Below are 15,980 nucleotides of genomic sequence, written 5' to 3'. Positions count from 1 at the left end.
TCCGCCTTGGATCATGTTGTTGGCTCCAGAGAACTCTGCCCCTGTCCCCACCACTGAGTGACAGCCAGAGGGTGTGAGGCAGAGCTGAGTGGAGTGGCCACATAAAGAAGCCTGACTCTCTCTGGGTGTGAATGCTGGGGGCTGGGGCCCAGTGTGCATGGGACCCTTCTCCTCCTACTGGGTTGTCCAGACCTCACGCCAGCTCTACCCATGAGGCCTCAGCAAGAATCTTTAGAAATATTCTGTGACTCAGAGAGGAGAGCTGGAATGTCATCCTGTGCCCAGATCTGCCTGGCAGCTACCTGTGAGGCTGGCACAGCTGCTTTCTCTGTCTCTGCTGCCTACCAGTCACAACTCAAGCTGCCCCTCCCAAGAGGGTGTCCAGCTGCTTTTGCCCCCACTGGAAGCTTCATCTAAGGATGCCAGCATGCCCAGCCACCCAGAGAAGGGGCTAGGCTCTGCCTGAGGGAGAATGGGCCATTAGTCTCCTTCAACAGTGCCTTCCCAGGGCCTCCTAATCTCTTGGCCTGCTGCTGGCCATGTGAATGTTGGTCAGTTGGTCCGGGCAGGTTGCCCAGGAGCAGCCTGCCTGCTGCCAGTGGTGGGCAGGAACAGAGGTGAGGCCCAGCTGTCTTGCCCCCACACCCTCACCTGCCAACACAGGTTGCTGGACAAAGTCACAACAGAAGACAGCACCTGGGAAAGCGATTCCTAAAGGAACCCTTCACCTTGTCATAAGCCCAGCTTCAGGAGGCCTGCTATCTATGTGGTCAGGGGCCCCTCAGAGCCTGGACTTCCTGTCTGACAAGAAATATCTACCCACCTTGGGACAAAATGAACATTAAAAAGGAAAAAGCATACACCTTGAGGAAAACATTAAAAGACTCTCAAATCCACAGAGACTGGAGGCAGGTGGAGCCAAGCAGGAACCCAGGCTCCAACACCCTACTGTGGACTGGGTACCAGTGCAGAGTCCAGGCTGGGCAATGGTAATGTATTGACATACCTGTAACCACTGAGACACAAAGACAGAGGTGTGAATGCGCCCTCTTTGTCTTTGTCTCTGTCTCTCTCTCTCTCTGTCTCTCTCTGTCTCTCTCTCTCTCTCTCACACACACACACACACGCACACACGCACACACGCACACACGCACACACGCACATGCACACGCACACACAGAGTGAAATTTTCTATGCATCCACCTATTATAAAGCCTACCTCTTGCCAGGTGGTGGTGGTAAACATCTAATCCCAGCACTCGGGAGGCAGAGGCAGGTGGATCTCTGTGAGTTCCAGGCCAGCCTGGTCCACAGAGCAAGTTCTAGGACAGCCAGTGTTACACGGAGAAACTGTCCTGTTCTCATATTAGCCAGACACAGAGCCTTCCTACACCTGTCAGACTCTTGCTTTATTATTTTGTTTCCCTCGTTTATGAGGAGATGCCAACTACAGATGTGGACGGCTAGGTGAGAAAGCTGGACTGGGTCTCTAGGGGAACCCGAATGGCTACACTCTCCTTCAGCCACACTCCATGGCAGCCTGAGGTGCAGGGCGCTGTGGTATTGGCATATCCCCTCCTCCCAGCAGAGCCTAGTGCTTGACCTTGGGCACACTCATACTTCCAGAGGCAAAGTGCATGTGCATTTGACCCCTCACGCTTCCCTTCACTGTTAAGTTCAAAAACAACCTCGGAAAATATTTTTCTGAGGGGGCGCGTTATCATCATTCCCACACCACCTCCCCGTCCCGTGAACATGGCCAGATGTGTACAGTTTTGCAGTGGATCCTGGAAGCCTCTGCCAGGGACCAGCCTCCACTCTTGGCCCGACACAAACAAAGGCATGAAGCCAGAGGGAAGTCCTGCATCCTCAGCTGTGGGGACAGTCACCTCTGGGAACCAGACCGAGTGTTCTGTCTGTGAAATGGAGCCTGTGAGTTTCCCAGGGAATGACCGCCTTTCACCAGGTGGAAGCCAGAGGTCATGACCACAAGTGACCACAAGTGTAGCTTTCCAATTTCCCAGCTTTGTGTGTTCTGTGCTGCAGAAGTCCCTCTTCCAGGAAAGATATCCCTGAGTTTCTTGCTGCAAAATAATCCTCCCTGTCTGTTACTCCTTCCCCACCCCTGTGCAGGGAGCAGGGGAAGGATAGAGGGCCACTTGCTAAGACTTTGCTTTTTCAGCATCTCAACTGTTGGCTCCCAAACAAGAAATAAGAAAGCCAACATTGTATGGCCTGACTCCCCGGCTGGACCTAGGAGAAGAACGTGTGACCACCCTCCAGAGGGCACCGAGTCTGGACTTCTTTGGAGTTGGATGGGGAATCAGCAAACCAAGTCAGTGGCTCCAACTAAGCCACTTAGAGCTGGCTCCTTTCAAAGCCAAGTCCTAACTTATTGGAACATCAGAGCTTGTCTGGGAGGCTCGCTTTCTACAGGTTCAGCCTCGGATGTGAGCCAAGAATCCAGGCAGCCCCTGGAAACCAAGTTTCCGAACAGTGCATGCTCATTCCCCTAAGAGTATCGAGGTTTAATGACATCACACATGACATAACCACAGTAAATGCACACACACACACACACACACACACACACACACACACACACACAAGATAGGGACTATTTCACTATGTTCAATGTTCCTTCTGACGTTTCCAAGTCATGGAAAGGGCCAAGCTGGCTTAGATCACACGAGCTTGCTTCTGAAGTTTGTCTTGGGGCTCAACAGGGGTGCAGTAGGAACGTTCCATCCCTTTCCAGAATCCCAGGCACCCACTCCCATCCTCACCTCAGTCTCTGCTCTCTTTAATTTCTAGTTTTGCCTCCCGGCAAGTAGCTGCAGAGCGTAGCCATGGAGGCCAAGCCTATTCCACCGCTCTGTTGTGAGAGAACACTAAGGCCAATCCAAAATCAAGGGCTATGACTGGGTAAGTCCTTGCCATCCTCCCATCATGAGGTCCCATTTGGAAAGTGGAGAGAATTCCACGGCAAGATTCCTTCATTCCAGAGCGACCCTCAGCACAAGCAGGTCCACAGCTGGTTAACGTGCCTTCGAGGCCCGTCGCTGATAGGTTAGGATGACATGCTCAAAGTAACCCAGGCAGAGGAACTGGTACCCATCCTTCAGGACAGGCAGTAAGCTACTGAGCAGGCTGCAGCCAAGTCCACAATGCTCCAATCAGTGACTGTGGTAGTAGTCTTCTCAAGAAAATCCAGAGAATGGAGCTCTAGACACGGCTCCACTGGCGGTCATCCATCATCCATCATGTCAGCAATGCGAATCCCTGCGTCTTATCCCAGCATTCTCCTCTGCATCTCAATCACATCAGAGCTAGGGGACCCTCCCTGGGTGCCACTTGTCCCCACTCCAACAAGAAAGAGATATGCAACAGATGGTCAGAGTCACTTGTCCTTAGCACCTAGATACCCTAAGGTACAATGCAGCTATTGATTCACCAGCCCCAGAGCCTGCCTCTTCTAGCTACTGGTCAAGAGTGGGGAAGGGATCAATCTGACCCACAGTGAGAAGGAGGGAAGCTTCCATGTCACTATGGGAAAGCGCTCATGTCCTCCACTGTGATCCAGAAGTTGACAGCATCCCAGACTGTCCTGAGCAGGCCACTGTCCTAAAGACACTTCCCCTGCAGCATCCACAGGACCTCAAAGCATCAACACGGGGTGGATATCTTGGTGTGTATCCAAAAGTAAATCCAAATCATCAGATGAGTCAAAGTGAATTGAAAAGACTCCCCAAGAGCTGCTCAGTCGGTTCCTTATTTGCAGATGAGAAAACCGAGACCAGCAGAAGCCTCCAGGCTGCAGGTCTGGGTGGAATAAATAGCCTCTTCCACAAGCCATCTCCTCCTCCTGCCTGCTCCACATCAATCCTGAGCTCAGATGATGTGCCTACCACGTCCCTCCGACACATACACCCACACAACACACGTGAACAGCCATAGAGTTACAGAGGGCCCAGGGAGAGCTGTGGCTGGCATGTATTTGTGATTGTCCTAAGGTGTCCTGGAATCCATCATTGGGAATGTTCTGTGAATGTATGGGACTGAACTCCCAGGTTCTCCCAGAGCCTTAAGGTAAAGTCAGAAAATGTTCCTGCGTAAGTATGTACTGCCACCCCAGAAGCTAGGGGAAGAAGAACAGACAATGAGCCACAGCACAGGCTCTCCAGGGCCTTAGCCCTCTGAAGCCACAAAAACGCATTATGAGGCCAGACCCAGGTGGGGTGCTCCCAGCTGGACTGTGAGCCCACAGTGCAGGGAGGGAGACACTGCACTTCGTTTGCACTCCGGCTGCAGTGGGGGCTCAACCTGTTGAGCAGGAGGCCCCCCTTCTCATTGTCTCACTTGAGAGAGGGGCTTAAGGGACAGCTGCTCCTAGGAAAGCTAAGGCTGGCCAGTGGGTGCTCCCTGTGGCCACTGTTCGGCTTAGCCAGAGCTGTGCCCAACCAGCTGGCTAGAGGGACTGTGGGCTGGGAAGCCCACAGCATGGCCTCCAGAATGTCTCCTCCCCTGACACCTGGGACAGGAGGTGTTGCAGGAACTGGGGTGGGAGGCAAGGGAGAGAAACTGGAGCCAGGAGCCACCAGAAAACTTCCAGCAATGAACTGGAAAGATGAAACGCCCAAAGGGTGGCTTTGTTTTGCATGACAGGGCCTCGAGCAGATTAGGCTACCCTCAAACTACGAGATCAAGGATGGCTTTGAACTTTTTTTTAAATTATTTATTTTTTGTGTGCATTGATGTCTTGCCTGCATGAGGGTGTACAGACACATGTGAGCTGCAATGTGGATGCTGAGAATTGAACTTGGGACCTCTGGAAGAGCAGTCGGTGCTCTTAACCGCGGAGCCATCTCTCTAGCCCCTGACTTTGAACTTCCATCCTCCTGTTTCCACTTCCCCAGTGATGGCATTACCAGTATATGCCCCTCACACCCAGGAGGACGTGCTGTTGGGCTGATGTAGCGAAGACAAACTTAGGCCTTCATGCCCAGCAAGCACTCTTCTTAGAGAACTGCATCCCCAATCCTCAACCCCTACTTCTTTTAATAGCACTTCCCACCTCTGTCTAAGGAGCAAACCTGGCTGACACCCAGGGAAAGCTCCAAGTCTTCTTAGCTTGTTCCCAGGTACCTGGTTCAAGCCCCTTCAGAAGCCACAACCTCCCATATGACTTCTGAGAAACCCTCTCGAAAAGAAGCTCTCTGGAGTTCCATTTTCATTTTCCTCAAGTCTTCCTCAGTACTCAATGTTTTCACTGACCACTTTGCAGTGAGGTCCGGGTCTTTACAGATCGTCTGGAACTTATACAGAATATTCCACATCCCAAGACAGCCTGTAAGTCTGGGCAAGTGGAGATACTGCCTCAAATGTCCTCAGGGAGCCTGAGTGCTTCGCAAAATGTTAATACATGTTCTTATCCCCACCCCATGTGTGTGTGTGTGTGTGTGTGTGTGTGTGTGTGTGGTGTTTTGAGAAAAGGTCTCACTATATCCTTGGCTAGCCTGGAACTTGCTATGTAGACCAAGCTGGTCTCAAATTCATAAAGACCTGCCTGCCACTGCCTCCCAAATGTTGGGATTAAAGGTGTGCACCACAATGCCCAGTAATACACGTTCTCTTAAAGAGGAGAAACAGAAATTTTCTGTTCAATGCTACAATATAAGAGGGGTCCTGGGCTACAGTTAGGTCAGCAGTAATGGAAACATAAGACTATAGCCAACCATGGTGATGCACACCTTTAGTCCTGGCACTCAGGGCAGAGGCAGGTGGATCTGTGTTCCAGGCCAGCCTTGTCTACAGAGCAAGTTCTAGGACGGCCAGGGCTACAAAGAGAAATGCTGTCTGGAATCCCCCCACTCCCCCTCACAAAAAGAGAGAGAGAGAGGTTGTATTGGCACTGCACCCCAATGAAGGGAAACAGTAGGTGGCAATTCCCCAACCTTTGCCTCATGGTCTCCCTTGTATTTGTGGAACAAGTATTAAACTCACTGACCAAACATTCGCTGAAAGCCTATTAAAATCTCGAGGGGCCACTAGTGACCTTTACCAACAGTTTGCTATGCAGCTTGCTTTATGCAGTGTGAAAGTATAAACACAGTCCCATACGGTGCTAGCCCTGGCTTCCCGTTTGGGTAAACTGAGGCATACAATAATGCCACTCCCGCAAGGGTAAGGGGCACAGATCTGTGAGTACTCCAGACTGTCTTCCTCCCTTCCTCCCCCTGGTTCCCAGGAGGAAGGCTGGATGCTTTCCAGCCTCTGTTCACCCCATCTCACCCCCAGGGAGGAAAATGTGGAACTGAGGCTGGAAAGATGGACACCACACCGTGCTTGGATGGCAGCCAGCATCCCTGGGAAGGGAGCTGGAGCCTGGGTAGCAGGGATGACACTAGGAAGGAAGTGCTTAGCAGAAGTGAGCCGGGAGCTGGCAGGTGTGAAGCAGGGCCGCCCACAAACTCCCCGCCAATCATTGGTAGAAGAGGTGCCAAGAGGTGCCACGAGAGCCCCAGTCACACTGAATAATGAGACAGGCACAACCTTGGGGGCTCCCAGGGTCAGCACACCTGTGGCTTCAGGAAAACCTGACCCAAAAAAAGGGTGAGGAGAACACCCTTGAGGGCTGGGATGGCTGGAGTGGTGTTTTGGGTGTGTGTGTGTGTGTGTGTGTGTGTGTGTGTGTGTGTGTGCACGTGCGCACGCATACTCTTGCACATGCATGCAGAAATATTTCTGTCCTATCCCAAGGCCAGTGTGAGAACCCAGGCCCTCTGTGTGCCTGCCCTGGCTGAAATGCAGCTCATGGGAAGTTTCAGGGCAACTGGCTCAGTGGCCTAGCTGAGGGGACAGGAGACTAGGTGGGGGAAGCTGGCTTCTCTGCCTTAAAAGGAACTTCTCCCTCAATACCTAACACCTAGTCTCCAAACCTCAGACTGCGCTGATAGGGTTAGGTCAGGGGCCATGGAGGAACTAATTTTCTCTCCCTTTTGCACAGTTGGAACTAGGGAAGCTGGGAAAGGAGGGATGACAAAGGCCACTAGAAGCCTGAGGCATCCACAAACAGCCACTGCAGTGGATCTGCCACGCACCTACCCTGGTGTCCATCAATGTCACTACTTATTTTTGGTCAAATAAAAGTTAGTACTCTTTCCAAAGGAAAGTACTCTTTCCCGCTTCCCTTGCCGCTAGATATTAGCATGTGATTAAGTTCAGTTCAGCATAATGTACTTGGAAGAGTCAGGTGTAGTTTTGGGGAGATGCTTTCTTATTCCTTCCTTTTTTCCTAATGGGTGGTGGGTGGGATGCCTGCAGCCAACACAGACCATGAGGCTATGTGCTAATGAGAGCAGAGCCACCTCGCAGTCCTCTGAACTTCCAACGTGAGTGGGAAATAACTTGTCTGGTTTAATATTTTTGTTGTTTTAAATTTTAACTGAAGCCCCAATGCTCTACTGAAGAATTCTTAGGGTGAGGACCACACGGGAAACCTGAGGCTGCTGCTTCTCCTGTGGGGTCTCCCTGTTCCTGCTCAGGCTCACTTGTCCTTTTCTCCAACATCCACAGCCAGGTCCTACCTGCCACCTCCACTGTTCTGGACTCAGGTTAGGCGTGGAGAGTACAGAGCTGGCACATAAGACTTTAGGCTCCAAACCGGCTCTGCCCCTCACTCACTGAACAAGTGTTTATTGAACATCTACTATGGGCCAGGGACTTTTCTAGATGTTGTGTCTACAGCACTAACAGAAGTCTCTGCCCTCATGAAATACAGTCTAGCAGGAGAGAGAGGCACACAGGCACAGAAAGAAGTGCATCGTTGTGTGGTGAATGCAACAGGAGAAAGTAGTGTAGGATAAGTATACAGGTGGGGGGGATATATCCTGGAAAGTTCTCCCTCATGAAGGTGACCCTCAGGCTGGGGTGTGGGTCAGCTGGGAGAATGCTTGTCTAACATGCATAAAGCCTTGCATTCAGTCCCTACCACTGTGTAAAACTGGTGGTCACGGTGATAGACGCCTAGAGGTGGAGGCAGGAGAATGAGGCAATCAAGCCATCCTCAGCTACATGGAAAGTTCCAGGACAGCCAGAGGTCTGTGAATCTACCTTAAAAATAAAAACGTTCAAGCATGAGTTTTGAGCGGGAAGTGAGGCGCCTAGGGATGTTTGAGGAAGGACTTGGTCAGGTGATTGACTGGAAATCCTTGTGCCAGGGCCTGGGTGCCTTCTCTGGAAGGGACAGAATTAGAAGCTACCCAGTGGCAGCCTTGTGGCAGCCCAGCTTTAGCGCTGTGACGCTAGTGGATCTCTCTCAAAGGGTGGCATGGGAATCCAATTAGACAGTCTGAAGAGGCTTGCAGCTCAAGTTAAGCTCTGTGGGCTTGAGCTCCATGGCGGAGGCCTCAGCCATTGCCAGTGTACTTAAGAATCACGGAATGCCTGGGTCATGTCACAACACTGCCCTGTCCACCCTGATCAGGGCCAGAGTGTTGCAAGGCTCAAACTTCAGGTGGACACAGGCCCCTGGTTGGCCCTAATCCTGGGAGGCCTGGTTCTTGGGAGGCGGGCTCCTGCACCCCAATGCAAGCCTCACTCAGCCACTCCTCAGAATTCTCTTCCTTTGGGTTGAGGCATGCAGCTTTCCGGCCATGACAATTGGCGGACGGGGTGCCACCCTGCACCCTGGCCCTAGGGAAGTGCGAGGTGGCTGACCTGAGGGGGAGAAGGGTACAAAGGAAGAGAGGGTGGCAGTGGTGTGTGCTGAGAGAGTAGGGATTGAAGAAGAAAAGGAAGGACGGGTGGCCCAGAGACTGGCACAGTCACTGTATTGGTGGCCCAGCATCTCAGAGACAATAATATAACAGCTTGGAATTCGGGGAGATGAGGTTTAGAAAGTTAGAGATGAGCCGGGCGGTGGTGACACACATCTTTAATCCCAGCACTTGGGAGGCAGAGGCGGGTGAATCTCTGAGAGTTCGAAGCCAGCCTAGTCTACAGAGTGAGTCCCAGGACAGCCAGGGCTACACAGTGAAACCCTGTCTCAAAAAAAAAACAAAAACAAAAAACAAAAAACAAAAACAAAAAAAAACAACAAAAACAGCAACAACAAAAGAGAAAGTTGGGAGTGGGCCACTCTTCCCACGAGCATTTCTCTGACCACCCGTTTCCTGCAGGTACTGGCTGGAGGCTGTGGGTGCCTCAGGAGCTCTCGGGCCAGTTAGAGACACTGACAGACACAGTCACAACCGGAGTGGCCAGCATTGTGACTGTACTTGAAGAGTTCTTGCGGAGTCTGTCTGGCCTTGATTTTCCAGGTACCACCAAGCTTCAGTTTCCCTTAATGGCAAGCAACCAGGAAGGGAAAGATCTGGTTAAAGGCCCCACTAGTCAACGTTCACTAGATTCCTCCAGTCCCCAGGAGAGGTGGCAGTAGAGGGAGTTCAGTTCCTGGTTATCTACAGACAGACAGACAGACAGACAGACAGACACACACACACACACACACACACACACACACACACACCAGCCCACACTTGTCTCTACTTGGGCAAGTATCCCACCTCCTTGGTCTGTACCTCTCATCTAGAAAATAAGTGGGTGAGTTCTAGGTGGCTCTCAGCTCTTGGCTTCTATCTTAGGATGGTTACATAGACACAGTTTAGAAATTACCCTTGGGCAACTGGATTCCACTATTTTCATCTCTGACTTTGAGACAAGGTCTCCTGTAGCCCAGGCTGACCTAGGACTTACTGTTCTTCCTCCACCTCCCAAGTACTGAGATTACAGGTGTGTGCAACTACGGTCACTTTCCGTGGTACTGGGGATCGAACTGGGGGCTCTGCTTACTCCAGGCAAGCACTCTACCACTTCAGTACACTTCTACAACCTCAGTGTGAATAGCCAGCGGGGCTGCTACTTAGAGGAATCTGGCATCAAACATCACTGCAAATAAGAACCCTCTGGGGTTGGGGATTTAGCTCAGTGGTAGAACACTTGCCTAACAAGCACAAGGCCCTGGGTTCGATCCTCAGCTGGGGGGTGGGGTGGGATTTCTTTAGCCAGGTGGTGGTGGTGGTGGTGGTGGTGGTGGTGGTGACACACGCCTTTAATCCCAGCACTCGGGAGGCAGAGCCAGACAGATCTCTGTGAGTTTGAGGCCAGCCTGGGCTACCAAGTGAGCTCCAGGAAAAGTGCAAAGCTACACAGAGAAACCCTGTCTCGAAGCCCCTTATGGTGTTTTGAGATGGGGTCTCTATCTCAGGCTGACCTGTAATTCCCTACGAAGCCAATGACTTTCAACTTCTGATCTGTCCGTGTCAGTCTCCCACGGGCACCGACTTTTGCCACCATGCTGGGTTCACTCGGTGCTAGAAATGGAGCTGAGAGTTTCCTGCATGCTAAGCAAACAGTCCACCAACAGAGCTGTGCCACTATCCCATAATGTATCTTTGGGGCAGATTTTCTTTAAAGGCTTTGTTTATGTTTTTATTTACTTTTTTTTTTTGAGACATGGTCCCACTACACTACGTAGCCCTAGCTGGCCTGGAACTCAGAGAGCCCCTTACTTCTGAGTGCTGGGACTAAAGGCATGCACCACCACCAACCACACCCAGCTTAAGACCTACTTAGGCTCCTGTGGCCCTGGGAGACGTGATCCTAGATCTGAAATTTCCTTGGATCTTCCACAGCCTCACACATGGATCAGACATATGACAGAAAGACTTGTCCCACTATGTTCCTGGGAACAGGCTGTGACAGGAAATCTTACCAGCTGAGGTCCTTGCCCTGGCTCAGACACTCCAGGTACAAATCAGAACAGAACCCAGAGCTGAAAGAGCCCTTAGCCCTAGGTGTGCTGGGTCTCCAGGCCAGCTCCCACTGGAGCAGGAGCAACTTCACCCTGTCTCCAGCTATGCAGAGCAGCTTCTGGCCTGGCTGGAGGAGGAACTGGTTCCCAGCACACCTGGAAAAGGAGCCCCCCCCCCCCCCCCCCCGCTTCAGGTCACAAAACTCCGGGCTGGCCCAGGAAGTGGAGACCTTTATCACAAGGTTTCTGTTCTCCAGGGGCTCTACGTGTGGGGAGGCACAGCCCGGCTCCAGAAGCTCAGCTCAGGAGATAACCCATTCAGCAGCCTCCTCCCCCAGGGCAATTCTAACCCCTTGCCCCTCCCCCTCAGCTTCCAAAGGTAGTCTCCTCCACATAATGGAGGAGCCCCAGGAAGAGGCTGGCTCCCAGGCTCTCTCCACCTGCACTCTATACACCTTAGAGTGACCTTCTGAGGACTCTAAACTGCTGGTCCCTGGGTGGCCATGCCCCACCTGAAGCCTTCAGAGACGACAGATACTCTCAGCCCTGCCTCAGATAAGCTGCTCCTTGTGTCCGGCTAACTCTGCAGAAGCCTACCTCAGTGAATCTTGTCGATTAGGTGCCTGCTAGAAAAACCCTGCCCCCACCCCACCTCGGATCTTTTCCCTTTCCTTCAACCAGCCGCTGGTTCGCTCCCCTATAGCATTCCGGGGGCTCACAGACCCCACCTCAAACTCCCTACAATGGCTCCCATCCCCCAACCTGCATTTCCCCTACACCCTACAATTCATCCCAGCTTAGTCACCCTAGGAAGAGAGCTCCCACCCCATGCAGATCCTTTTTATTCTAAAGATCTCCATATGAAAACACTCCAGGAAGCTCTAGCCAGCCTCCCCCGCCTCGAGGAAGCAGCTAGGCATTGGATGCCACCTGCCAACATCAGCAGACTTGGGATGCTCAGGGTGTCGGAAGCACACAGAGCAATATGCACATTCAATACACAGCCATACCGAGATGCTGCTGATATTGGTAAGTTAGGTACAATGCCAAACCTGTTGACCTAATTGTTCCTCAGATGAGAACAACCCACAAGGCAGGTCTGTGATCACTTTAAGTAGGAAGCCGGGGCTTGGGAAGTACACTACCTTGTCCACAGGCACACAAATGTGGGACCCAGTCTGAGGGTTTCCACCATGCCACCCTGCCTCTCTCCTGCCCAGGATTTATCATCAAATGTCTGTCAGATGGACAGCATTCAATCGGTCACTCTTCATCACCCAAGGATAATGCAAGCGCAGAAATCTCACAACAGTGGAAATAATGGCCCTCCCTTCTGCTCTCCCATTCTACTTTACAGATAGGAGTTTAAAGGTCTGACTTGCCCCGTGGCAAAGGAAAAGCACAGAAAGGCTCCCAGGTTAAAGGGTGTTTACCTCTGGGATGTGTGCAAAGCACCAGCTGAGGAGGTGAGTTTGAGAACTGCCAGGACAATCCCTTTGTTACAGAGACTTTCACGAACCTTCCGTGTTTGCATCAATTCCCACAACTCAAGTGGGCCTGGGGTACTGCTGGTAGCCGCAGCTAAGGGCTAAGGAAGGTGTAAAACCAGCACACCCAGTACCAGGCTTGCCCCCAAGCCTTTTCCGCCCTGGATGTATTTCCCACCAATCATCATATCAGTCTGGTCCTCTTCATCACTGTAATCCCTCCTTGTTACCATACACTGTCAGAAACCTTCTCTGTATTACCACATACTGTAAAAATGACATTTGGGGTTTGGGTACCCGGGGCTCAGTGATGCTAAGAGACTTGCTGCTTGGGACAATGGCACGTCTCTGGACACTTTCGTTTGCACATATCCTCCATCTCTAACGATGAACCATCCCTGTGTAGAGTCCCGAGATGGCTTCACAGCAGAATTGTTTTCTAGGTAGTTCTCAGGTGCCAGACAAGAGCTCCAGTCTTGATGTCCAAGGACCAGGCTGGGAGCAGGCCACAGATGGCTCCAGGGCATCTCCCCTTAGGACAGGACAGGGAGGTCTCTCCCACAGCCAGGACCTTCTCCAGTATCTTATCAAGAGACAAACTAGCCCATCTGGTTTTGGAATGGTGCTGAGGCATTCTCCCTCCAGAAGACTGCATTTGAAGACCCGCCACGAAGTCTGGCTGCCTCAGGAGCGCACCCCACAAACTTGTCGTTTCCTAAAGATTCTTTAAACTGCAGACTGTGGCCCTCAAAGCTAGTCCTATCTTCCTCACATGACACAGACCCTTCCCCCAGTGGGAGCGCCCTTCCCTTTCAGGCCAGGCTGGTGGAGTCCTAGGCCACCCACAGGAGGCTTAAACCTTCATTCCCTGAGCACTAGCCCTCTCCACCATGACGAGGACGGCACTGCCATCTCACTGTCCCCAACACTAACACTTACAGTAGGAGAGTCCCATCCTTGTCCGGGCTGTCACCACAGTACTTCTGGCCCTGGGAAGCCTCCCCTTCCCACTTTCTCCCGGCAACTGCCCACTCTGGAAGGGTAGGCTACACAGTTCAAGAAGCGTGCCTCTCTCCTGGACAGAGTATCTCAGCTGTTGGCAGGGACTTGGGGACACCTGCTCTAGTTACATTTGCAGACACTGCCTGACCTCTCAAACAGAAAAGTAACAATCCATGTTCAGAAGGAGCGCAGTAGGACTGTCCCCAAGGTGCATCTGATGGGAGCCGGGTGCCTAAGGTAATACTAAGAAGCAGCTCAAACCTCTTACGTGAAAGAAGTTTCTGTTTGCACAAAGGGGTGGGAGGGGCTCACCATCCCGGCCGTGCTCTGAGAAAGGATCCGGTCCTTTGGCAACATGAAGGCAGGGTCCCCACTGAGCCACACTCTGGGACCATGGAAAGTGCGTTTATTCCACCTGCCCCAACACAGACTTAAAAAGCGCTTGGAACCAGGAGCACGCTGCACGCGTGGACACTTAAGAGGTTTTTGCTTGTGGTCTGCTTCAGGGTCTCCTTCACGTACTCCCTGTCTGTCGGCTTGACTTGGTTTCAACGACCTCGCAATACCGTCCCTGGTCGCCCCAAACACAAATAAGAGTAACCGCACTCTGGTGGTCCCGAAGGAATCTGGAACCTCCCAACAGCCAGTCCCCCCCTCCTTTCTCCCGCAAACCCACCAAGTGCCCCCTTTACAGCCTCACGCACTCCTGCTCACTCTACACGAGTGGAGACCAGAGGCACATCCACGATCTGGCCCCGCACCTGCGACATTGTCCAATGTGAGGGGGCGTGGATGATACCAAGGTCAGGACTCGGAGTGCGGCCACGCGGGAGAAGCTGCAAGCGGGCGGACCACGCGGTGCAGCCGGCTTCCCAGCAGCCCTGCCTGACTTGGGATGGAGGGGAAAGACCAAGGGTCCGGCGGAGTCCCGGCTGTCCACTCACCACCATCGTCGGAGAGCGACGGCGGCGGCAGCAGCAACAGCAGCAGCAGCGGGGAGAGCGCCAGAGCGGGGCCCATGGTTAGCCTCGCCCGCGGACTCGGAGCAGGTGGCTGCGGCTCTGGCGCAGGGTCGCTTGTCGGCGCCGCTCGGGGGAGGCCTGGCGACAGCCGCCAACTCCGGAGTCGCGTTCCGGCGGCCCCTCCTGCCTGCCGCAGAACTGGGCTAGGGCGCGGAGCCAACAGCGAGGAGCGAAGGTGGTTGCGGCCCGGGCGGTGTCTGAGCGGCTGCGGCCCAGCGCGCGCTGCTGCGACGACTCCCGCCCCGTCCCGTCCGCGCTGGCCTCCGCCCCCTCCCCCAGGAGCTCGCCCACAGCGGCGGCGGGGTCGGGCGGGGCGGCGGCTGGGCGGGCGCTGGGCCGCGAACAATAAGCAGAGGAGGAAACTCCGCCCTGGAGCGCGGCGGGCGGGGGAGCACGGGCTGGCGGTCCGGGCCAGTGCGTGTGTGAGTGAGTGTGAGCGTGAGGGTGTGTGTGTGTGTGTGTGTGTGCGCGCGCGTGCCCAATGGGTGTACTGTAGATCTGTGCTCGTGCTGTGTACGCCTGCCTGTGGGCGCTCCAGGGACCCCGCCGCCGATGTCCTACGCACAGCTTTTGCAGGGGACCAGCCGGGATCCTCCACAATGCTGCGGCTCTTGCACGCAGGCACAGATCCCCAGCCTGGGAGTTCCGATAAAAATCGGCCCTGCTATGTCCCCGGACCTCTGCGCCTTCTGCGCCTGAGCCCGGGGAGCAGGCCCCCCTCCCCAGCAGGTGCCTGGATTTCGTGCAATCCCCGAGCAAGTCTGTGCTGCGGGATGAGTACCGTGCCATCTGGACCGATTTTTTTTTTTTTTTCTTCTTAACCTCTCCCACCGACGTTTCTCCAAGTACAAATAGATGTGACTCTTTTACGGCAAAAATTTCGACGATTAATTCTTGCGAGTCTGTGTTCTAAGAGCTTTGCATGTATTAATTCGCTTGCTCTTCACAACAGCCACATTTTTTTAAAGCCTCGTTTTGCAGACAGGAAAATGGAGTTTAAAAAAAAAATGTTAAGAAAGTCGCTTGAGATCCCTTAGGTGGTAAATGGCAGACTTGCTTATGAGACTAGTCTGGAAAAATACTTTACACACTGCCTGTAATACCATAATTGCTCCATAAGAATTAATCTTGCTGAGTAAAAAGCAGCAATGGAGATTTAAGGGCCTCGGCGTCAAATCCAACTTGGGCTCAAAACCCAAGTTGTGCTAAATTACTGTGTGCCTCGGTTCTTTTCATCCGAAAAACAAAGCTAATAACACCTCTAACAGCTGCTGAGATACTTGCTAACGCGGGAGAAGCACGTAGCCTAGGGCCGGAACCTTGGACAGTCTCAATGAAAGAAGCAGCTTGCGCGGGTGAGAAAGGCGTAGACTTGGGGTGGGGATTGGAGTTGGAGAATCTCATAAACCCGAATTTACCCCGTGAAAGGACAAAGAAGGTCGCAGCCTGTTCACTCTACCTTGGGGGCCTTTGCTGCTAAGAAGGCACCTCAACCACTCCTTACAGAGTTGGAGGGGGAGGGGCGGCGAACACTGGAGGGAGATGGTGAAAATTTGTCACACATGACTCCTGGGTTTCTAATCCGGAGCTTTTCTGCCAGATGGGCCTAAGCGGAGAGATTGTTCCCGAATCCCAAGGGAGGTGGACTCGGTGAAC

The 15,980-nt window shown here is 53.0% G+C and overlaps 1 protein-coding gene across 1 annotated transcript in view; it reads right to left on the bottom strand.

The window, feature by feature from the left end:
- Window positions 1–14,737, bottom strand: part of Podxl (podocalyxin like) — a 40,203-nt gene extending 25,466 nt beyond the window's left edge. The window contains exon 1 of the mRNA XM_036182054.1: window positions 14,247–14,737. Within this exon, the coding sequence (XP_036037947.1) occupies window positions 14,247–14,322 (76 nt within the window). The 5' untranslated portion in view covers window positions 14,323–14,737. The remainder of the gene's footprint in view (window positions 1–14,246) is intronic.
- Window positions 14,738–15,980: the final 1,243 nt, after the last annotated feature.

This window comes from Onychomys torridus, chromosome 3 (assembly GCF_903995425.1).
Source record: "Onychomys torridus chromosome 3, mOncTor1.1, whole genome shotgun sequence".
In the NCBI taxonomy this organism is placed as follows: Eukaryota; Metazoa; Chordata; class Mammalia; order Rodentia; family Cricetidae; genus Onychomys; species Onychomys torridus.
Note: the sequence above shows the minus strand (reverse complement) of the source record. Positions and strands in the feature narration are given on the sequence as shown.